This window comes from Puma concolor, chromosome A1, assembly GCF_028749965.1.
Source record: "Puma concolor isolate L17-30 chromosome A1, mPumCon1.1.hap2, whole genome shotgun sequence".
In the NCBI taxonomy this organism is placed as follows: domain Eukaryota; kingdom Metazoa; phylum Chordata; class Mammalia; order Carnivora; family Felidae; genus Puma; species Puma concolor.
The window spans coordinates 188,523,464-188,547,542 of record NC_141667.1 but is presented as its reverse complement, the minus strand read 5'-3'; the positions used below and the strand labels follow the sequence as shown (position 1 = coordinate 188,547,542).

General features: G+C 35.3%; 1 protein-coding gene across 17 annotated transcripts in view; it reads right to left on the bottom strand.

Moving 5' to 3' along the window:
• Positions 1–24,079, bottom strand: part of RBM26 (RNA binding motif protein 26) — an 81,296-nt gene that overhangs the window by 34,822 nt on the left and 22,395 nt on the right. For 7 of the 17 annotated variants that reach the window (XM_086709757.1, XM_086709653.1, XM_086709664.1 and 4 more), the window contains exons 2-14: positions 20,888–21,006; positions 20,127–20,263; positions 17,728–17,816; positions 16,836–17,053; positions 14,848–15,108; positions 13,834–14,073; positions 13,236–13,406; positions 12,717–12,872; positions 7,919–8,030; positions 6,403–6,562; positions 3,574–3,738; positions 2,752–2,883; positions 1,468–1,539 (exon numbers count right to left, since the gene is read on the bottom strand). In XM_086709757.1, coding sequence (XP_086565883.1) covers positions 1,468–1,539; positions 2,752–2,883; positions 3,574–3,738; positions 6,403–6,562; positions 7,919–8,030; positions 12,717–12,872; positions 13,236–13,406; positions 13,834–14,073; positions 14,848–15,108; positions 16,836–17,053; positions 17,728–17,816; positions 20,127–20,263; positions 20,888–21,006 — 2,032 coding nt within the window. The remainder of the gene's footprint in view (positions 1–1,467; positions 1,540–2,751; positions 2,884–3,573; positions 3,739–6,402; positions 6,563–7,918; positions 8,031–12,716; positions 12,873–13,235; positions 13,407–13,833; positions 14,074–14,847; positions 15,109–16,835; positions 17,054–17,727; positions 17,817–20,126; positions 20,264–20,887; positions 21,007–24,079) is intronic. The other 10 variants (XM_086709679.1, XM_086709686.1, XM_086709694.1 and 7 more) reach the window with 10 other exon arrangements.

The following is a 24,079-nucleotide window of genomic DNA, read 5'->3' as shown; positions in this document are numbered from 1 at the left end:
ACAATGAGCAGAAAAGGGAGCATTAAGGTAGAAAGGAAGGACTAGAGCAGAGGTAACTGCGCCAGAATAACTGAGGTCTGATGAAGTATAAATCAAGCAGTTATTTAGCCGGGGAAATGAAAGTTTCTGCAAGAGTTAACACTGAAGTGAGTCTCCGAGCAGGATGGTGGTAGTAGAAAGTACAGGAGGAACATGCAGCTAGGACACCACAGCTAAAGGCTGGAAACTGAGGGTGGCAGAAAAAGAGAAGTGGGTGACAAACACAAGTGAATGACTCTTGGGCTTTTGAGACAGTACAACTTAGAAAATGCTGATGTAACTTCCACAGGTTGGGGTACCAGAAATTCATTTATGTGGGAAATGGTCATTTCAGGCACATCATGCCTGAAGTATTGCTGAGGTGCCCAAGATGAAAATCGGATATACAAAATTAGATTCAGATTCAAATTTCTACAATTGCCTTAGTTTAACATGGTAAATAAGGAAAAGAATACACTGAAGAACCAGTGGAGAAAGAAAGTCAGCCATCTCATGGGATGCTGGTCTATGGACACATGAAGTCAACTTCCTACATAATCTTAATAATGGAAAGAGCCACGGATGTGAAATAGGAGACCCACATTCCAGTCCTGCCTCAAAATTCCTAATGTATCTATCTGAGCCTTACCTTCCTTTTAAGGTGAGGACATAGAAATGAGAAAGACTACCTAATTCTATTCTGTAATTCCACATACCTCAAATAAGACTAAAGAACAAAAGCATTCACTCATACCTAAATAGAAAAAATAAAAAAATAAAAAAATAACAACACATCTACACCGAACTGTTAGGTACATAAATAGTCTTAATTTAATCAGTGTTTATATCCTCATTTAAAAAAAGAAATGACAAACTGTCAGGCTATGCACAATAGCTGTTAGTAATAAATAAAAAACTTGCATTTACATCATCCTGTCCAGTTAAATACTTTTAAATCAATCATTTTATTTAATCCTCACAAACCCCATGAGCAAGACAAATATTACAATCATCATTTTACCAATGAGGAAGAAGAATCAGAAAGGTTAGGAGCACTGCCCAATGTCATGCTGTTAGTATGTGAAGAGCCAGAAACTCAAACTCAGGTAAATTCCTACTTTGTGGCCTTTTCTATTAGGCTGCCAGAGTTTTCAAATCAAAATGCACAATATCTCTAAAGAAAATATAGTAAATAAAAAGAAAAAACAAAAAGAAGGAAGCACATGGACACATACTGAAAGGCAGATATTAAAATGCTAATGCAAAAAGTAAACAAAGGCGGGCAAATAGTTTTCTTTTTCAGCAAATGAAAAGCAAAAGGGTAGGAGTAAGAGGTACAGATACTATTAAGAAGCAAGAGTTTGGAACTATGAAAAAAATTAAAAACTTAAGATGCCACCTGAAAACATTTACGAAGCCAAGACAAACACATCATGCTATTCTTCTTACCTTTTCAGTTGCTGAAACAGATGGCTTTGATACAAAACCCAACCTGTCCTTCACAGATAATTTAGTTACATTCTAAAAAAATTAAAATGGACATATTCAGTGTTTCCCCATACATATAGGTCTGTTGGGATTTTGAACATTCTGATTCTACTAATTTATACGGACTCTTTTAAGTATTTTGATGTTAATAACAAAAACTTGGGCCATTTTCAAAGTGACAGAAAGAAAATGTGTATGGAAAAACAAACAGTATGCAGTATTACTCAATCATAAAAAATGATGCAGTAAGGTACTTACTAAAAGCCCCCTCCATCAATACAGAATCATAAATTCTTAGAATCCTATGTTGACAAGTAGGAAGTTTGAACATTGTAAATATTAGATGTGAGTATGAGTAATTAAAATATATGACTGCTTCTCGAGCTTAAAAGTAAATGCCATTCTTTCCTAAAGTATGTTTGGTTTGTAGCCAAATATACTGGATCTGGTGATGATTTGAGATCACAGGACTGGGCTTTTTTTTTTTTTTTTTTTTTTTTTTTTTTAGTAACTAAGAATTTATCAATTTCCATTCTGCATGTTTTCATAGAATCTCAATACCTCATGCTTCAGGAATTATCTAGGAACACTATTTTAAGGAAGTGGCATCCTATCAACATCCTACTAGCAAATGCTTAAACATCTAGAGACAAAAGAAAGCTAAGTTTCAGACGCTTAGGGTGTAGAAACAAGAAACTGCCACTCAAGTGTGGAAGGGAGGGGAAGGGAATGACATGTGGAGAAGAAAATCTGAAAGTTAGGAATAAGTGATGCAAAGTTCGGAGACTGCTGCATATATAACTGGAAACAGGATAGTATCAAAGCGTGCTTAAACTTGATGGTTTATCCCTTCCCTTCCCAGAAGCTTTTGGTTGAGTTTGGTGTACAATTTTCTCTGGAATAAAATTCTAGTTAAGTAAAAGATGACAGGAAAAATAAGATTTACTACACTGAACTTCATTTTTCAGGCAGTTTTGCTTGAAAAGTACCTCCTCCACAAAGTGAAAGAAAAATAAGTATTAATGAGAGAGAGGAATTTAAAATTCGAATACTACAGGAAAAAGTAGAATATGAAAATGTTATGGTAATGGTAAAAAGAAAATTTACAGGTGGAGTTCAAATATGTACAGACTATGATATTTCTGTATGAAATATATACAATTAACTATAATTCAAATCACAAGGGAAACTAATTTACTGAGAACCTGCTATGTGACAGACACAATGTTAAGACTTTTCATTTACCTGAGGAAGGTCTGAACTGGCACTTTGGGCTTCTGCCGGTTCAACAGTACTTGAAGGTACTGGACCCAACCGCTCTTTGACTGACTGCTTCACAACAGGCAAAATGGGCTGCTGGACTAAGGGCTGCATTACCTCAGAACAAGAAAAAAACGTTAACCAAGAGGATTAGTTCATGAACTTGGAAAGTAACTTTTGCTAGTTTGTTATTAAATTGCCCACACAGATACAGTTTTAAAAGCACAGCTTACAATCAAAACCTGTCTTCCAAATTCCTTCAAACATACCCATAAACGCTTTTCTTTGCATAAATTATTTGTAAAGTAGGGGAAAAAAATTAAAAATCTACCCTTCGCTGTATCTTTTGTATCTTTTAAATGAAAAGGAGAAAGTTAAATCGAGAAACAAATTGCTATAAAACTCTCCTACAAGCAATTGATCTAACTTTACAGACTGATTGGCTCAATGACTGAAAAACAGAAAGAGGGAAGGAAGGAGGGAGAGAGGAAGGGAAGGATTTCCAAGATGAACGCACAGTCTGAGTTTCTGGAAAATGTATAGCTGCCATATACTGAGTGTCTACTGCCTACCAGGGACCTTTCTCTAACTTAGCATCCTATAATTGTCTAAACTAGGAATTCACTTCATAATAAAATGAGAGAACAGGTTGGAGACATTAAGTAACTTCCTTTAGTCTCTACAGCCAGCAGTGGAAGAGCCAGAATCTGAACTCAAGTCTACCTGACTGCAGTAACTCTGTTCTTAAACACTATGCTAAGAGCTTTCTAAGGAAAGCACTGAATTTCACACAAATCTCTCTCCTACCTTTGGAGAAGTAGTTTGTAACTGCTGGGTACTTCCTTCTCTGTGCCAATAAACCTTAATAAAGCGATTGTTTAGTACTGCTTCTGTACTTGATATTGCTTTCTTTGCTTCTTCATATGTTGCAAATTGGATAAGGGCACCTTCAGGATCCCCATTATAAGCAACCTAAGATTTAAAATATGAAGAACACTGAATTACAAATGAATCCAGTGCTTCATCCAATAAAATTCCTCAAGAGATGAGATTCTGGTCCTTCCCGGTACTATTCTTTGTTTACCCTTTCTTTAAAGCTAGATTATTTACCATGGTTTACTTTCACTCCAGAAGAAAGGTAAACTGAATACTGTTCAGAATAGAACCAGAGCCTCCTCTATGTAATACTTTGTAAAGAACGCTCATTGCACAAATGTTATATACAAGCAATCAAAACGTTTCATTTTTTACCCCCAATATTAATACTGAGAAATAATCCCTATATCAATGAGTGATGAGGCCAAGATCCAGAGTCAGGAGAAGCCAGTAAACTACCTTGAAAGAGGTGACTCTAACTAAAAATTACAGAAAAATCCATTTGTAAAAATTTCCATATTCGCAGCTGTCAAAAAATATTTCCAAGAGTGTGAGAAAATTTAAGGGGGGGAAGGGATTTACATAACAATAGCAATTACACTTTACACATAAAGAAAATGAGATTCAGAGTATGTGAGTCTGCAGATCCATACAAATAACAGGTAACAGATCCAAGGCTTTTCACTTCAAATTTCTTGTTCTCTCAGTAATAGTAGTGTTTTCTAAAGTGTGGTACACAAGTCATTGGTAGTGAAGCAATACAAAATAGGGACTAAGAGCACAGACTCTAAATCAAATTGCATGACTCAAACCTTGACTGCTATGTTCATGGGAGACCATGAGCAAGTTATTTAACCTGTGACTGTTTCCTCTTCAAAAATGGGATAACAATACCTTACTCTGTAGTGTTAAGAATCAAATAATAATTTATATAGAACAGAGAATATATAGTAAGTATTCAATAAATATTTACTTTTACAAGGGTGATTTTAGGTAGCATGTTAATAATCATACATTTACTGGAATTTAAAACTTCAATTTTACCCATAGGCCTAATCAGAATAAAGTTAATTTTTAAATGATTTTTAAAAACATGTTTTGCATATAATAATACAGGTCGTATGCATACACAGCAAAAGGCCTAGTAAAGAGATGAGATATTAACCTCACTAGTAACTGAGGAAATGCAAACTGAAACAACAGTGAGATACCGTGTTTTGCTCCTCAGCTTTGAAAAATTTCTTAAATTTAATTTTACCAGGGCAGTTAAATTGCACAAGGAAAAGAATCTTCTGAAAACTTTTTGTGTCTGGATCTAAATGTGGGAGATACAATTGTATTGCTGTAAAAAGATATTCAGAGACATTCAAGATTAGATAATTACAGGGTAATACGTATACCACGGGCCTATATATTTTTTATTTATTAAAAAATTTTTTTCCGAACATTTATTCATTTTTGAGAGACAAAGCATGGCACAGAGAGAGGGAGACACAGAATCCGAAGCAGGCTCCACGCTCTGAGCTGGGGCTCAGACTCACAAAGTGTGAGATCATATATTTTTTAATATATATATGTTTTTGATGTACTGATTGAATGATAAGTAGACACAGAAATACAAAAAAAATCTAAAATAATACATGATAAATTGTTAATAATGTAATTATGGGGATATATGGTAAGGGGAACTGAGAAGGACACACAGCTGAAGGAGAAACACTTTCTTTATATTCTATATAAATCTCTATTGCCCCATACCAAGAAAGCATTCATTTTTTTCATGTTACTTTTATATTATTTTTTAAATGTTAAGAGGGGCGCCTGGGTGGCTCAGTTGATTAAGTGTCCAACTTCGACTCAAGTCATGACCTTGAGGTTCGTGGGTTCAAGCCCCGCGCATTGGGCTCTGTGCTGACAACTCAGAGCCTGGAGCCTGCTTCGGATTCTGTGTCTCCCTCACTCTGCCCCTCCTCCGCTCACGCTCTCTCTCTCTCTCTCTCTCTCTCTCAAAAATGAATAAACACTAAAAAAAGAAAAATTTAAATGTCAAGAAAGCAAAATTTTCCAAATAACATCAGCTGTACTAAAATTTATTCTTATTTTCATCAGATTAATGGAAAGAATTATTTTAGCTGACAAAAATGGGGGGAAAAAAGGCCCTACATTATTTAACACTTTCAGTATACCTAATAATGTAAACTTAATACTGAATAACCTTACAAGTTAACATACACTCCAGCCAAGGTCTGATTTTAGGTGAAGTCAAATACAAATTACATTGATATTTAATCTTGAAGGACATTCAAAAGTGATAGGGGAAAAAGTAAATGTTTAAACTAATTATGGATTACATGGTATTTGGGCCCCAAAGGTATCTGTTACATGCTTCCCAACACATACAGGCAGCAAAAATAATCAGACTGAAACTTTCTGCAGTAATAATGTGGAGAAACTAAGGAAATGAACACTACTATAAAGACTAGATTTTCCTAGTTTCACGATTTAAAGTTTTTATAATTCTATGATAACTTCTATCAGGTAAACAGTACATAAAATGTGATCAAACTCCTGCTTTTTGAAAGTAAAAAAACTTACTCAAAATCACACAATATTTCAAAAATATAGTTTCATTTCATTTCCAATTTTCCAAATTTAGAACATAAGCAAATTTTCCATATTCCTTTATAAAAGTATTCTTCTACTGTATTAAGTTTCCTCCTAAAATAAGCAAAAACCACAAAATTACTTCATAGCTCTTACCTGTAAGTTAACCAAGGTTCCAAATCGACTAAAATGTTCATTAAGTTTGCTGATATTATTTAATTCTGGAGGAACTTTTCTAAGTTCAAGTTTGGTATTTTCATTTCCAAACTGAACCTTTTTCTGGAAGCCTGGGCTGTTTGTTCTATTAAAATTTGGCCTGTAACAAAAATCAAGCTGATTAATACATTCATTTGTAAATCGTGACCCCTATCAAGTACAGATTAATGAGGTTTTACAACTTAAGCTTAATTTTTTTTTCAAAACTGAAATTACTGGTTGATAAAGAAAATTCAAATTTCTTCCAAAAACTGAAATTTCCATTAGTAGTATATGTATCTTTCATAGAAGCCAAATGAGAAGGGTTCTTGTCATTTATCATGTTCCACTTTAAATCCATTCCTACTTAAAATTCTTAGCAGGAAAGATCCAGCACCCTCTTTCAATAAATTTGCATATATAATTTTTGTTGTACTTCTGCAAAAGCTAGCTTACTGAAATGTATCCTATTCTAAAACACTGATTAAAAACAAGAAATGACTGTTTCAACCACTTTCCAACTCAGAAAAAATGTCAAAACTATAGCCCATAAATTTGACTATTGAATAAAGGACAAAACTGTGGCCCAGGGAAGTTACACTGCTTGCCTTAAATCACAGAATTACAGGCAGAGCCAGAACTAGGTATTAGCCATTATTAAATGATATTAAAGTATGAAAGTGTGATCCTTTACTTTAACTTGCAAATATTCATAAGAGAATCATCACACGCACCCCAAAATTCAGATTCCTTACCTCTTTCTCTGAAGCCCTTCCCTGACAATTTGTGTCTATCCAGCCTCCCCTGCTCCCCAAAAGATCACTTTCTGGCTCTTAACAGGACTGCCCTACATGCTAAAGCCTCCTCCCAAACCAGACCCAACCTCCTTCCTTAATGGGCTCATGACTATCCTTTATATAGGTAGTTTTCAGTGACATCTCTAAGTGAACGGGTGTTTTTTGGGGAGATGCAGGATGACAGAAAGAGGAAAAACTGTGTCCTCAACTACCACACCAATTCCATTTGAAAATGCCTCCCAAGTGCCAATTAACTTAAAAACTTTTTTTGGGGCGCCTGGGTGGCGCAGTTGGTTAAGCGTCCGACTTCAGCCAGGTCGCGATCTCGCGGTCTGTGAGTTCGAGCCCCGCGTCGGGCTCTGGGCTGATGGCTCAGAGCCTGGAGCCTCTTTCCGATTCTGTGTCTCCCTCTCTCTCTGCCCCTCGCCCGTTCATGCTCTGTCTCTCTCTGTCCCAAAAATAAATAAACGTTGAAAAAAAAAAAAAAAAAATTTAAAAAAAAAAAAAAAAAAAAAAAAAAAAAACTTTTGGAAACCAATGTACACACTAGTGTGGCATCGCCTATAGAACAAAGTTAGAGAGAGTCATTTTAAAAGAGAATACTATACTGTCATAATAATATTCCAGTATTCTAAAAATCACTGCATAATAAAATTCCTCAATTTTCCCTGCCAGCTTACTTATCAAACCAGGTCTTCTTTGTAGGCGCTCCAGGCTCCCCGGAACCAATGGTTCTTTTCCTTGATTCAGAATCCACTACTATCCTCATACTGCTTTTATTAGGAGGCTTTTCTGTTTGAAGAGAAAAGAGAGCACAGATTAATATTTTCTGTTTATCATAGCTATTTCCTTAAATGCAGAGTGAAAACAAAGTTCTGGCTTTTGTCCAAATATACATTCTTGGAAGAAATAGTTAAATGTATGTTCACATATAGTAATTTAAGGGATTTTAACTTATTTTGAGTTCATGTCATACATAAGTAAAGAAGACTCAGTAATTCTTACATGTCAAGTTAAATATGACTTTGTAAGCTACTTTTTGGGGGTGTGGAGGGTAAAATCCATATCACTGTTTCCATTTGCCATCACCCTCGCCATAAATAAGTAAATGTACAAATAAACAACAAATAAACTATCTTGAGGCTTTGAGTTCATAGTTTTGAAATCAAATGCACAACCTAAAAGATTCAAAATTTAATATTAATCCAATGACCTTTCTTTAAGAACTGATAACTCAGAGTTGCGACTGAAGTGAGTTGTCTATTTAAGTATCAACATAGTAACACAAAGTATTCTTGACTTTAAAAAGTAAATATTCAAGACTGAAATACAGTGCAGAAGAGCTATATATATCTGCTACTTTCAACACTTTACATTTACTTTGTTGGAATTTGACAAGCACAGTACATTTAACCTGTTATTCCCAAATGAGCCTAAAGCTTAAAACATGCAAACCTTAATCCACACAGAAAAATATAATGGATACATTGATTGCATATATCCTATTCTTAGTATTTTTGAACAAATAGCTAACCAAAGGAACTGAGGATTTTTCAGCACAATCTCTCTCGTGGATGGCTACAACTATGATCTCCACACAGGAGATCGTATCAATCTTTCTACCACACACAAGCTCTGCTCTAAGAATAAGTCCTAAATTTTTAATTTGTTGGTTTTCTTTGGCCATCTTCTGGGAATCCTACAGGTTTCTCAAAAATCACTACAATATATACAAAATACAAATTATCTTTATATCAAATGTATGTTTTAAAATCTTTGTTAAACATTACTATCAATGAAACTAACATTCTCCTAATCATATTGATTTCTGACTCTGCCCATATCCCTTCAATTCATCTTGCATATATTCCCTCCCATTTCTCACTGAGACAATCTTAGTACAAACTTGCATTACTTTTCACGTAATCTACTGTACTAACTGGATTTCTGCTTCTGGATTCTCCTTCCAGAAATTTATCCTACGTAAAGAACTGGCAAAATCAGTGCCCCACCGCTCTGCTGCCTTCCTCCCTCTTCAGCCTCTTCCTCTAAACTGACACTTCCCTCCCATTAACATTGAAGCAAGCTCGGGGCGCCTGGGTGGCTCAGTCGGTTGAGTGGCCGACTTCGGCTCAGGTCATGATCGCACAGCTCGTGAGTTCGAGCCCCGCGTTGGGCTGTGTGCTGACAGCTCAGAACCTGGAGCCTGCTTTGGATTCTGTGTCTCCCTCTCTCTCTGCCCCTAACCCACTTGCATTCTGTCTCTGTCTCTCTCATAAATAAATAAAAACATTAAAAAAAAAAAATTGAAGCAAGCTCAAATTACTCCATATTTATTTATTTATTTATTTATTTATTTTAATCTTTATTTATTTTTGAGAGAGAGACAGAGTGAGAGCAGGGGAGGAGCAGAGAAAGAGGGAGACACAGAATCCAAAGCAGGCTCCAGGCCCTGAGCTTTTAGCACAGAGCCCAACATGGGGCTCAAACTTACGAACCGCGAGATCATGACCTGAGCCGAAGTTGGATGTTCAACCGACTGAGCCACCCAGGCCCCCCAAATTACTCCATTTTTAAAAGAAACTGCATAAAACTACTTCCTCTCCAGACACAGGTGTCTCCCGCTCTCTCTCTCCCTCTCTCTCTTTCTCCCCCTCCCTCCCAACCCCCCCTCCCCCCCCCCCCCAGCTATTTCCTAAGAGGTGTCTGCCTACATTTGCTAACTTGCTTCCCTACCACCAATTTCCTCTGGAAATTGGCAGCTGCTTCCATTACTGAACTGAACTTGTTCATCCTAAATTCCCTGATGTCCTAACTTGTTGCTTAAGCTTATAAATAAATCCCAATCCTTCTCTTATTTGACCTCTCAAGAGTATTAAATGCTGTTGATCACCTTCTTCTCCTATCTTCTCTCGATTTGCAGGACTCTGCAACAGGATTTTTGACCTTACTCCTGTCTCCCAAGCCTGGCTCACTAGATTTTTTGAAGTCTTTGAGCTATCTAATATCCTTTTTTACTTTATTATGTTCTTTACTTGAAGGTTCACTAAGAGAGACAGTAGTAAGTTTTCCCCCCAGACACTGTGATGTGTTTGTTCCAACTCATCTATGTTCTCTATCAGATTCTCTTTCATTGTTATTTATTTAAGACTGTTAAACAAAAGCAAATTCTTCTTGGTATATAATTAGCAAACGTGTCTATTAGTTATATGTACTGAGTTTTTCCCCCAATATCCTTTTAATGAATTGGTTTTTTTTTGCCGACAGCAAATGAAAAACCACTCAGCCCTTATTTCTATATATATCCAGTGAAGGGAACATCCATCAAATTCTCTACCACCTTAGAAACCTGAAAAGAACAATTCTCAGAGCCCCTCGGTCCCTTTTATACTAGGAATTCTAAGGCATCAATGCGCCTATATTTTTTCATTTGTTTAATAATGAGAATTCCTCATAAGTTTAAAGTATGAAACATAATGGTATAATTATCACATAATAGTCTGTGACAAATTTAAATTAAGGCCATCTACAGACTATAAGAAATGTACATACAGTATTATATAATAAACAATATTAAAAACTTTTAATTATGCATCCAGGACAATAAATTTCAAACCAAATAGGCAAAAGATGAAAACTTCTTAAGGGGAGAAAGAATGACAAGAGTTGAGAAAATAGAAGTATAAGTACTACTCAATTTAAATGGGCTGCTAAATCAGTTCTGTGGTACCGAGAAACAATGTTATTACTGGAAAATATATTCCTAAACCAGGTCACAAAAATAGTACAGGGTGTATCTGAAGAACAGTACTAAAATAATCACTACGTACAATGATTCTATAGGAAAGGGCATTTAAATTTCTAACCATATATACTAGACATTTCTCTCTCAACAGGGCCACTTCCTGTAACTTGTAACTACATGCATGTGGAGCTGAAACTACCCTCAGTGCAACTTCTACATTGTTGCAAGATTGTTTGCAGGGAGTGTGGTCCTTCTTCCTTTCCTTAATAACCAACAAAAAAGTTTGCCTGGCATTGGAATGGGTCTAGTGAAGACTGATCTGTAGTAGCATATATTTATGACATTCCAAAGCAGCAAGTTAAGAGATGACTTCACGTGGGAGGTTCCAGTAAGAGCAAGAAGTGTTGACTGGCATGATGAAAAGAAAATACGTGCTAAGTAGTGAGTGACCAAAGAAAAAAAGGGTTTTCTCTGAACTAGTCAAGTAAGAGATTTGAGGGATAAAGAGCCACAATCTTAAGTGGCTTATAACTTTCATTTATGAGAAATCTTATGTCCCTTATATAAAACTGTTAAAAAATCTTTTCTTCTCTAGTTGTTAATGATAGCTATTAGAATTCCTCAATGAGAATTTAAAAGGTATGAAGGGAAAGGTGGCATCCACATGAAATGCTTTCCTCTGATGTCAAAGACGATATAAATTAAACTGGATATAAATTATAATGTTCCTCATCTCTCTATTATAAAAAGTGCTTTGAACACTGAAGTTAGATGCTCAGAATCCGATAGTTTCAACAAACAAATCAAAAAATGCAAAGTATAGTAATCACAAGCTTACTAAACCACATTAGGTATTGACTGTTAATTAACAAGTTGGGTTATTTTATTTGTGATTAATGAGGCATGACTTTTTTTTTTTTTTGACTAGAAAAAAAAGACAGCAAGGCAAGACTAGAAAGAAAACGGGATTTAAAAATTAGTTGAATTAAGGAAAAAGATCTATAAGTATTGGCCTGCATAATATTTTCCATTATGTCTAACAATCCCTCATCCCCTGATGTCAAATACTATCTGTAGCAAACGCTCCCTCTTTCAAACAAATACCAGTGCTCTCCCTCCTCTGAACCTTCCTATCAGTTTGCACCCCCAGGACAGCAGTTTTGCTCCCAGCAGTCTATACACAGGTCCCCCCAGCTTCTGACTTTATCATCAAAACTCTTATCGTCTTCTCTCATTTAGAAATCTTATCATATAGTCTGTCTCCTCTAAGAGAATTTTAGAAGCTAATGAGTCACTTCCTAAAAAATAATTCCTTTTGCTTAACGTAACAAATTCAACACATGTAAAATGCGTATCAACCACAAGTTTGTAAAGCTGATTTCATTATTCAATCTATGAAAAAAGTATCTATTTTCAGGAATTAAGCATTATTTTCAAGAGTTTAAATGAACCAATTAAGACTGCAAATGATAGAAAATACCCCAAAAAGCTACCTTAGAAAATATGTACTTTTGGGAAATTCCTTTCCCCTTAGGTGGCAGAATAAAGTGGCACCAGTAACAGAAATAGAGAATCACACACTACCTTTTCTCTTAAGAGAGACCAAAGCATCAGAGGAATAAACTTAATCACCATCCCTTTCTCAACCCCAATAAATGCAAGACCACAATCTTTACAAATGTCTTGCCATTCATGATATGAAAATGATAAGAAGAGAAGATTAACCGGGGTACCTCTGGGTGGCAAATCCATATCCCCTGATGTCAGTCCTATCAAGTTAGGCCTCTGTGCGTGCACTCTGTGTCTATACATAGGTCTGGAAGTGTTTGTTATGCTGGGGGCTTCAGGATTGTAGCCGTCTGTGTCATATGTATCTGGTAATACAAAAACTGTAATTAAAAAACAATTATAAAACGCCACTTGGTAATATTTTTACATTGATCATAAAAAAAGTACATTACACAACATATTCTAATATACAGCTAACATGCTGTATGTATCAAAAAGAAAATTTAGTTTTATAAAAATGCAAATGTTATTAAACAAAATATAACTCAGTTTTTAAAACAAATCATAAATGAGGACTTGCATTTAACATCCATTCGCTATATCTACATCTTATTCTATAGGATTTTAGTGAGAAAAATAAACCTAATAGAGCTAGTCAGTCTCTAGACGTTTTTATATTCCTACGTAAAACTCTGCTCTAAAACTTCATTACATTATGAATACAAAGAGGGGCAAAACTGCACCTGCAGTAAAAAGAGAGGGTGGAGCAGGAGGAGGCTGGTGATGGATGCCAGTCGTTACTACGGTAGGAACAGAACTGGTTGCAGAGTTTGGGGGAGCATCCATGCCAGATGGCTGCAAAGGAGGAAGTGGAGGTGGTGGTCCTGTCAAAACCAAAGAATAAGAAATATCATCTGAAAGCAAACAAATAAAATAAGTTACTATATATCCAAACATGATATTCTCATTTATCAGCACAATTATAATATCTACAAACTCCCAAGTTCTTACAACTGTATTAGTTTTCTAAGGTAAGATATCCTGTTAATGTATACCAAAAACAGGTTTGTCTTATAAGCTATAAAGGACTACTGGCAGCTGGGATTCATCAGGGACATGCATTAAGTCAGGGCCACTCCAAACCACAGTAAACCATAGGTCTGGCAAAGCCTGCGAAGTCAGAGTATATTCTAAGTAAGAGTACCTTGCTCTTAGTTTTTAGCAGGCAACTATAGGATTACTTTAGATATTTTTTAACAAAAGCAAGCATCAAACCATTAACTTTGTAAAGACTATGAAGAAACAGATATTAGTCACCAGCAAGCAAATGTAGTTACTTACCTGTGACAGGTGGAAGGCTGGGTGGTAATGGGCCTGGTGGTGGCACTGGGGGTCTCAGATTCACAGGTGGGGGTGTAAGAATTGGTGGAGGTGGGGGAAGTCCAGGAGGAGGCGGTCCTTCAACAACTGGAGGCTGTGCTGGGAAAGGCAGCATGCCAGGAAGATTCACATCTTCTACAACTACGGGGTCACTTCCGTGGTCAAAAGGGCACATGTCTCCTCTCATACAGAAACCTTTTTCTGTAAGGAAGAATAATTAAAAATATGGTTAAGTGCTGGATATATAAATTTTCTATAAGTTATCAAAGGCAAGACCTTTAAAAATAAAAAAATTTTAATATTGGGCCAGTTTAACTATATAAGAGCTAATTTCCAGTAATATAATTTTGAAGTAGATAATATAGCTAACACACACATTAAAAAATACATCACCAAATTAAAATAAGTCTACTTAGCTAGCAAGACATAATATATAACTTTTATAACATAATATACATATTATATAGTACATATACTTTTTGTCACTAGAAATATTTCATTTAAATCTCACCAAAAACTTTAAGACTATTGCAACTACAGCCTTAATACAAATTATAAAACTTTTACAGTAAAACTTTAAGAGTCTTCATTAATAAAATTCTTATACAGGTGAGAGTCACATGTCTAGGTTCTGCTTACATGCCAATAACTATTTACTTCTAAAGAAGTAAGTTTTGTCAAGAATGTTTCAGTAGCAGCTTCTCAAATAACTCAGTAAATATTTTTGTTTGGTAAACTTCAAAAATATATTAAGATTTATGTGTAAATAAGCAATATCTTTAAATTGGTATACAACAGTCAGTGGTGACTAATGAAGGTTTAAATAATATGAGGAATTCAAGAAGTGCCTAAGACTAATTTACCACCATTTCCAATACATTAATTATCTTTGAGTAACTATAAAATCTAGACTCATGGAATGCTGTCAACTGGAAATACTGACTCAGAACATCATGAAACATTAGAAAGACTTACCATCATAGTCTCTACACCGTTTCTTTGGCATGGGTGGTCTTACATATGAGTTATGGTCCACTTGGTCTTCATGAAATTCAGACCAACTTTCGGTAGTGTTATTACCATGATGAGTAGGAGCAATTACCGTAATAGTGCTGCTCAAAGTAGGTACAGGGTAGTGACCAGATGATATATTGGGTACCGAAGAGACTGGAGTATAATTGTTTTCTAGTGGATCTGTTCTATCCAGGTCGTATTTAGGTTTTACTAGATCCCTTTCTGCAACAAAATATAAATGACTTATAAAATTATACTCTATTAAAAAGAAGTCCCAGATCTACAAAACAGTGGTAATTTTGCTGAACAGAAAAAAATGTTCATATTTTACACAGTCCTCCTTTTCTTTTGAAAACTACTAAATGAATATACAATGTTCCAAGATCAGCGGTTTCTTTTCAATATGACCTATACTATAAAATTACATATCATGTTGCTATACTTAATGAACATTTTTTCTGTTTACAGAAAAAAAGAGATTTATTTTCTTCACTACAGTCTTAGTATGCATAACTTCAGCCCACAAAACATACAACTAAAATATGGTTATTTTTTCTGTGATGAACATTTGTCATCTACCTAAAGTTCCTAGCATGCCTTTTTAATAAATACCATACATTATTAATAATATTAATGGTGAAAGCTATTTATTGAAGATAGAAATGGATGAGCGAAGAGGAAGGAAAAAAAGTTCATATTAAACATGAACAAAAACATTAGCTAGGCTGTCTATGGTCCCAAGGAAAGAGAAAAGGATTAAGGAGACTAGTTACGTAAAGCGATATGTGGAAAGGCCTAGTACACCTAGATCACAGAGGAGGAAAACACTAAGAAAAAAGTAACAGAGAAGTATAAAGCTTATACGCAGACTTGGTATAATAGAAATAAATATTGTTTCCCAATAACTAAAGGTGACTGTACAATATAGGCTGAAAGAGTAGCAAAAAATCTAAGCTTGAGTAAAGGTGTTTCATTTGAAGGTGTTTTAGTTGTTTTTATCTCCTATGGTTTCTTCCTTTCAATAACACACACTGGAAGAAAAATTATACATGTTGGAAATGACATGCTCTTGCAAATACACACATCTGAAATGAGAAATTTAATTGTTTTCTTAATTTTAAGGTATAAACTGAATACATTTATACAATTTAATGAATCATATCTATGTATACACATGTGAAACCAAACACTGTAACCAAAATAATATACACACTAATACATAATCATCACCCCCCAAAAGTACCCTTTGCTCCTTAATAAGTCATCTGTCCTTTACTCCATGCCTGGTGACCACGGATTTGTTTCCTATCACCATAGATTAATTTGCATTTTCTAAAATTTTATATATAAATATATTCTTTCTCGTCTAGCTTCTTTCACTCAGCAGTATTATTTTGAGATCCATCCTTGTGTCACACACATTATCCAAAGTTCTGTTCTTTTCATCCACTGTACGGATGCATCAGTTTATCCATTCACATGACATCCGAGTTGTTTCTACTGTTTGGCTGCTGCAAACGAACGTACCATGATCACTCACGTACAGTCTCCGTAGAAATACACTTCTGTTTCTCTTACATAAATACTCAGGCGTTAGGATAGCTGGGTCATTCAGTATGTATAGATTTAATTTTTAAGATACTATAAAAGTATGTTCCAAAGAGTTCAGTTTATCTCCATCCTTACTAATACTAGATAGAGTCAGCCTTTTCACTTTCAGTCATTCTGAAAGGCATGCAGTGGTGATTCACTGTGGTTAAAATGTGCATGAAATAAAAATTTTAGAAGAAATTTTTAAAAAACCATTCACTTGGACCACAAAATACATCAAAATGGAAAAAATGAAGACAACACTAACAAAAATTAAAACTGTTTTTAAAACACTCAAATACAGTTTTTTCACAATAGAAGAATGCTAATCAGAATATACATATATATGAATTATTTACCCCGGCTTCGTGTTCTGCTTCTGCTTCTAGTCCTACTTCTATCCCTATCCCTGTCACGAAGTCTCTCTTTACTCCAACTTCGACTACGACTCCTGCTGTAACTGCGACTTCGGCCTCGTCTTCTATTGTACCGATCTCTGTATGAATCTCTTCGAGGAGGGTTTCGATCATAATCTCTTTTGCGAGAACGATCATCTTTTTTCCTCTCATCACGACTTCTAAAGAAATAAATGATCGCTTTTAGGAAAATAATTTTTAAGTGGATACAGGAAAAGAATCACTAAATGCAAAAGTATTATTTAATTCTTATAATGTTATGATTCTTTAACCTACCGCAAATATAGGAAACTCAAACTGAAAAAACTGAACATGATCTGCTCAAGAACTCTAAAACCCTTTAAAGGAAAAAAAAAACCTCCCAAATAACTCAGTCCTTTGTCTTATACACAAAGACATTTTTATATTTAGCATCTGTACATCCTGTCGTATAGAACATACAATCTTGTACATATAACTCATACTTACAGGCATGTATCACATATAATTGGCCTCTAAATGCTTTTGAAGCCTTAGTGGGGAAAAATAATTTATTCACACTAAAGGGAAAAATTCATGCAGAAAACGTTCTCACACTAAGATTTCACTGGAATTTGAAGATGGAAATAAAAACAACAGCAATAATTAATGCATGCCAAGCACTTTTCTAAACATCACTTCCAGAACCTACAAATCTGACACAAATACTCTTGGTAAGAAAGGACTGAGTTGCACTGTCCTAGACCAATAGAAGAGTACACACTACTTGCCCCTAAACAAAAGATAATCAGTCTAAGCATTCATATAAAAGATATCCAATGTCTGAACAGTGAACATGGTTCAATAAATCGATCACCTATTTTCTCTGTATCGGGAACTTGACTGGGGAGGACTATGATTTAGCCTTCTGGAAAACTTCTTCTCTCGCTCTTCCTCCTTTGTGATCTGATATACAAAGAAAAATTTGCTAAGTTTAGCAAGTTATTCCTTGCCATATTACTATTTCAGTGACTTAACTGATATTAAAACAGAAAAGTGTTTTCTTCTAAAAGCATTAAAAATATACATTTCGAAGTACAATCATTTCATTTAACAATAGAAAAAAGGCTTGTTGAAAGTTAAATTCAAACAAGACTCAAAAATGTTTACCTTAGATAGTAACAGCTGTGAAAAAACATTTAGACAAGTGTTCTCATTTTAACATTATTAGTCTAAAGCCACTTTTATTCCTTCTTTCAAAATTCCAACATACATTCATGTTTTGGTTTCATGAATTTGGTCTGGCACCAAACACATTAATAAATATAGGAGAATGCATTAGAACTAACCAAGTCAAAGGGCAACTAGGTGACTCATTTGGGTAAGCGTCCGACTTCCGCTCAGATCATGATCTCACAGTTCCTGAGTTTGAACCCCGCATTGGGCTCTGTGCTGACAGCTCAGAGCCTGGAGCCTACTTCGGATTCCGTGTCTCCTTATCTCTTTCTGTCCCTCCCCACTTGTGTGTGCGTGTGTGCGCGCTCTCTCTCTCTCTCTCAAAAGTAAATAAACATTTAAAACAATTTAAAAAATTTTTTTTCAAAAATAAACAAAAAACTAACCAAGTCAGAAAGAGAGACATATGAAAAAACAATAAACAAGGTGAAACAGTTCTTCAAGTTTCTCATAGCAGTACAGCAGCTATACATTCCTCCTTTCTACAAGGGGCCTCCATTCATATTACATTATTAATAGAAAGCACCCCTGGAAAATATTCCCTTTACCAATGCTACTTTTCTGAGGCCAGAATTTTCCATGCTGTACTGTCTAGAACACAGGTTACATAAGACATTAACAGGTGTTACCAGGAAAAACAGGATTTAGAGGATAAACAAATAGAGGAAATATTGAACATGTGGCTTCTGTAAATATGACAGGGCTCAAGAAGTCTAAGATATTTCTGATATCTTTTTTAACAAGAAGTTTCCATTTTTAACAAGAAGTCTAAGATATTCTGATGCAGGCAGTCTACAGGATAATATAACTGTGTCCATTTATGCCAGTTGTTCCAATATCCCTCTGGGAGGAGCCTCTCACTGTCAAAAGTGTTCTATGTTGGATGAAAAATGGAAATCCTATCACTAGGCCAAACTTCGAGAAACACTGCTTAAAAGCCTTTTTTAATGCGAGTCCATAGTGTAAGATACTATGCATAAAAGAGTTAAAAGTAAACCTGAGACTGTTAGCCTCAGAAAGGCCTGCTTCTTGTAAGGTAAGCTCTTGGCTTGCATCTGTGAACTTTGATTTCTGAAGGGTTCCCATCATTCCCTGACAATAATAGCTCACTATATGCCTGAATTGTTTGTGTAAACAATATGGTTTTAGGCTGAACACATGCTCTCCTCTGGGAGTTTGAAATGTTGGTACATATTAGGCCGAAGGTTCATGTGTGACCAGCCCTAAATTGAAACCCTGGGCACTGAGTCGCTAAGAGCTTCCCTGGTTCACATGTGTTGAACTACTTGTTAAGATCTTCTGTGATTCCACTGGGAGAAGCCTATGGAAGCTTGTGCCTATTTTCCCCCAGACTTTGCAACACCCACTTTTTCCTTTTCCCTATGCTGATTCTGCTGTAAGAAATCACAGCCGTGAGTATGACAACAGGCTAAATCCTATGACTGCTCCAAGGGATGTTCTTGAGAAATCTCAATACAAATACAAAAAGTAAAATTCAGTTTAATTATTCCATGTATGTTTAAAAAAATTTTTTTAATGTTTATTTTTGAGAGAGAGAGAGACAGACAGACAGACCATGAGTGGGGGGAGGAGCAGAGAGAGAGAGAGACAGGGAGACAAAGAATCTAAAGTTGGCTCCAGGCTCTGAGCAGTCAGCACAGAACCCGATGAAAGGTTCAAACTTGTTCATGAACCGTAAGGTCATGACCTGAGTCGAAGTCGGACATTTAACCAACTAAGCCACCCAGGCACCCCTAATTCCTTATATGCTTTAAAAAAAATTTTTTTAAACATTTATTTATTTTTGAGACAGAGAGAGACAGAGCATGAACGGGGGAGGGGCAGAGAGAGAGGGAGACACAGAATCGGAAGCAGGATCCAGGCTCTGAGCTATCAGCCCAGAGCCCGACACGGGGCTCGAACTCACGGACCGTGAGATTGTGACCTGAGCTGAAGTCGGACGCTTAACCGACTGAGCCACCCAGGCGCCCCTCCTTATATGCTTTTAAAGAACATCCAAGGTTTAACACAAATCCTTACCTCTTCTTTTTTTATATCTTTTTCTTGGTGCTGAAAAAATTCTACCTTTAAGCTTCCTGATGATGGCTGCTCTGGAGGAGGTAGATAACTCTTTGTATTCACAGCATCAAAAAGTTTTTCCACAAATATCTGTGTCTCTACAAATAAAACCAAAAAAAAAAAAAAAAAACACAGATTAAAGAGATTTGCTAAGACATCAATTCTTCCCCTCTACACATCAGAGTTCAATATGATGGAATATACACTGACTTTCATAAATCTAGAACACTATAACACCAAGAGCTTTCCAACCAGTGTGCCATGGCACAAATCCTATGGTAATACTAATCCATTCAATTTCAGGGTAGAGGGACTAGGATGGCCAGGGCTTCTAGGCCAGTTGCTTCCAGCCATGACTTGTCTCCATGTACCCCGTGCCCTGTGTGCCAAACATAAATATCATCATTATCTAGATGGTGGCAACATGAAAAAAGTTAGAAGCACTATCTAGACAACATTCAAAGCAGTTTCTTAAGCAGTACTATTTTTAAATAAACAAGCATTCAGTCATTTAATCTTTTAAGGAAAAGTATCAGCATGCTTTAAAAGAGAGAATAAAGATGTTAAGGGAAAAAAAGCTTCCATATATGGCTAACATCAGTAATAATACTGTTTATGACAATTAGAGCCTGTTCTCTGAGTTTCTTTCATATTGTGGAAAATCTTCCTTTAAATGATTTATTGAAATAAACTAGTATTTTTAAACCAAAGATTTTTTTTACCTTTTTGAAGAAATACATCCAGTTGATCAATACATAATGCCTTTAACTCTTTTTCACTTTTATCTTTCTTTACCAAAGCGAGAACATATTTTGCTAGGGCTGATGGATCTGCATCACAGCTGAAGAAAAAAACAATGTTGAAGGAAATTTAACCATAAGCAATTACACATTCTAAAAACTCCAGTTATAAAACTGACTCAGTCAGTATGGTAGTTAAGTGAGTTAATATATGTAAAAAGCACCTAGCCCATAAAGCAATGAAGAAATCGAAGTTCTCTCTTATAGTAATGTATTTTACATGATATATGTGGCCATTACTCAGTATCCTTCCACATATATACTAACATATGTATTAAAAACTCAGCAGGCTTTACTATTATTTAAAAGAGAAGTTTTAACAAAGTAAAAACAGTATCAAAACATCAAAAACGTAGTATTAGTGCGGCACCAATAAAAATCCAAAAAGGCTTCCCCTCCATCCCAATAACTAAATTAGCTAAGAAAATCCAGACAGAGAGGGCACTAAAATAAAACCTGAAAACCCACTACATAGTACATTAACAACAGAAACTTTAGCTTTTATAAAGGGCATTAAAGTATCCGGAAAAAAATAAGACAGTTACTTTAGAACTCTGGAATAATGAAGACTTTTTGAGTTATGGCAAGTTATCACAAGAGTAATTTGATTGTACAAAAAAAAGGCAAAACTTCAGAATGAAGAGTCAAAAGACAAATAAAAAAAGCTCAAATTGTTTTTTGCAAAAGGTGAATTCTCCTAATATGCAGAGTTTCTATCAATTAGTAAGACCAAAACCATAAAAGAAAAAAGACAAAGAATACAAATAGATGCTGAACAGAAAAAGAAAAGTCAGTCTGAATATGAGTAAAAATACACCCTCATCCATAAGATAAATTCAAACTTAAGCTATACTGAAATTCTATTTTTTTGGTTATAAAATTGGCAAAAATCTAAAAAAGATGAAAATATATTCTGGAGATAAGGCTATGAGCATACAAGCAGTTTTTCTCAAACACCGTGGCTGCTGTGAGGAAAGCAGTAGCCCCTAAGGTATGGCAGCTTACAATCCCAAGTACAACGGACAGCAGTTCTACTTCTCTGAAGTTGCCTCACAGACATACTTACATACTCAAAATGACACATGTACAAGTCATTCACTGTCACACTGATTGAAAATAAAAATGCAAATGTCCATTTACAGAGGACTGGAAAAAGCAATTATAGTATAGTAAATCTACACAAGGAATGGGATACACCAAAAAAATGCAAAAAAGAATGAAGAAGTTTTCCTACTACAGAAATGTTCCCTATGAATTTGTTAAATTTAAGAGGCAAGTTTAAAAAGGTAGAGAAAACCAGGTATGTTACCATTTGTGTGGGAAAAAGAGAAGAAATTATATATTTGGATTGGCTTATGTTTGAGTAACAAATATGTGAAAGTATAAACAAATAATTATGGTTATTGGTTGTTTTTTTCTTTTTCTTTTTTTTTCTTTTTTTTCTTTTTTTTGAGTGGGGGGAGCAGGTAGTGGGGACAAGTGAAGGAGGAACAGAGTGAGGGGAGAAAGTTTTTGATGCCTGGGCCATGCCCACCCTAACAAAAAGTCAGATAACTCTTTTTCAACTAAGCTAAGATTGTTACGTATTTAATTAATGACCATTTTACAAGTCAGGGTGAATAACAATAAAATACTAGCAATAGCCAAGCATTAATATCTACTAATCTAGTTTGTGCTATGAACTGTACATACTGTATTTAGCTCTATTCTGTAACAGTTCTACAAAAGTATAGCGATAACCTATGTCACTGAATCAAAAAGTACATCTTAAAAAAAGACAGTGAACAGCTTTGGTTGTACAATAGAAACACCTATGGAAAAACCTGAATGCAAGTCAATCAACAGGCCTAATACAACCATCTATGTTTTGCTTCAATGTTTCATAAAGGCTGCAGGTTAAGTCTAACTAATACAGTGTCAGAATTGACAACTACTCTATTAAGAAAATAGTATATAGCATTTATCATATACTGTAAGACTTCCTAGTCTACATTGCTGTGATAAGTATTGTCTTCAAATTCTTCACTCTTCTCTTCAGAAGGTACAGCCTGATTCCCCACCCTTTGAGAGAGGGCTCAATTTAGGTGCTTAACTAAACAGAACAGCAGAAGAATGCTCTCTTTCTGGATTCACTTCTAGAGAAATCAGCTGCCATGTTCCAAGGACACTCAAGTAGCCTTATGGAAAGCACCATGTGGCAATGAAATGAGAGCTCTAGCCAACAGCCAGACGACTGAGTCTCTTGCCAATAACCACATGTGAGTGAGCTTGGAAGCCGATTCTACAGTCTCAGTAGAACCTTGAGAAGACTACAGAACTGATCAACAGCTTAACTGCAATCTCGTGATTCCAAGGCAGAAATACTCAGCTAACCTGCTTCTAAATTCCTGACACAGGAATGATAAAGGTCATGAGGTGATAAATGTCTGCTGTGCTACTAAATTAAGTTTCAGGGTAATTTGTTAGTAATCATAAGTCAACTTTCCTCATAGATCTATTTCCATTTATTTACAAAGACTTGAAATGGGCTATTACCTAAACAAGAATAAAAAAGAAATCTGTTCCAACGGTACATGAAAAAAATTTTTTAAGACTTTTCCTTTGAAATTTATTTCAATATACGTACTTAAACCCACACTTTAAAGAAAAGAGACAAAATGATTTATGGCAATTTTTTTCATGTTTTATCATAATGGGCATAGAAATATTTACATCTGTGATAAAAATAAGCATGAAGAAATGGGACAAATATGATCTCATGATGTACCTATAGCTTTACTTAGATCCAGCAATCTGGTAATACTGCATGAGAGACCCTGAAACAATACCTATTCATGTTAGGTAACCTGAATAAACACAGTCGACTAAACACTTACTTCACCAGACATCAAGCTAAACAAACTTCAATTTGTTGGAAATCACTGTGATACATAATACTATCACTGTTATACTGTTTTATTGCACTGCTGTTAATAAACCAATTCAGACTCTCTACACTGAGTCCAAATGCTACAATTTAATTCAACACTGGTCTGACTGTTGTGGTGAATTTTCAACTTAGTAATGGCTTTTCTAATGACTTAACTGTGACTTTATATTTCTCTTAACTAAACA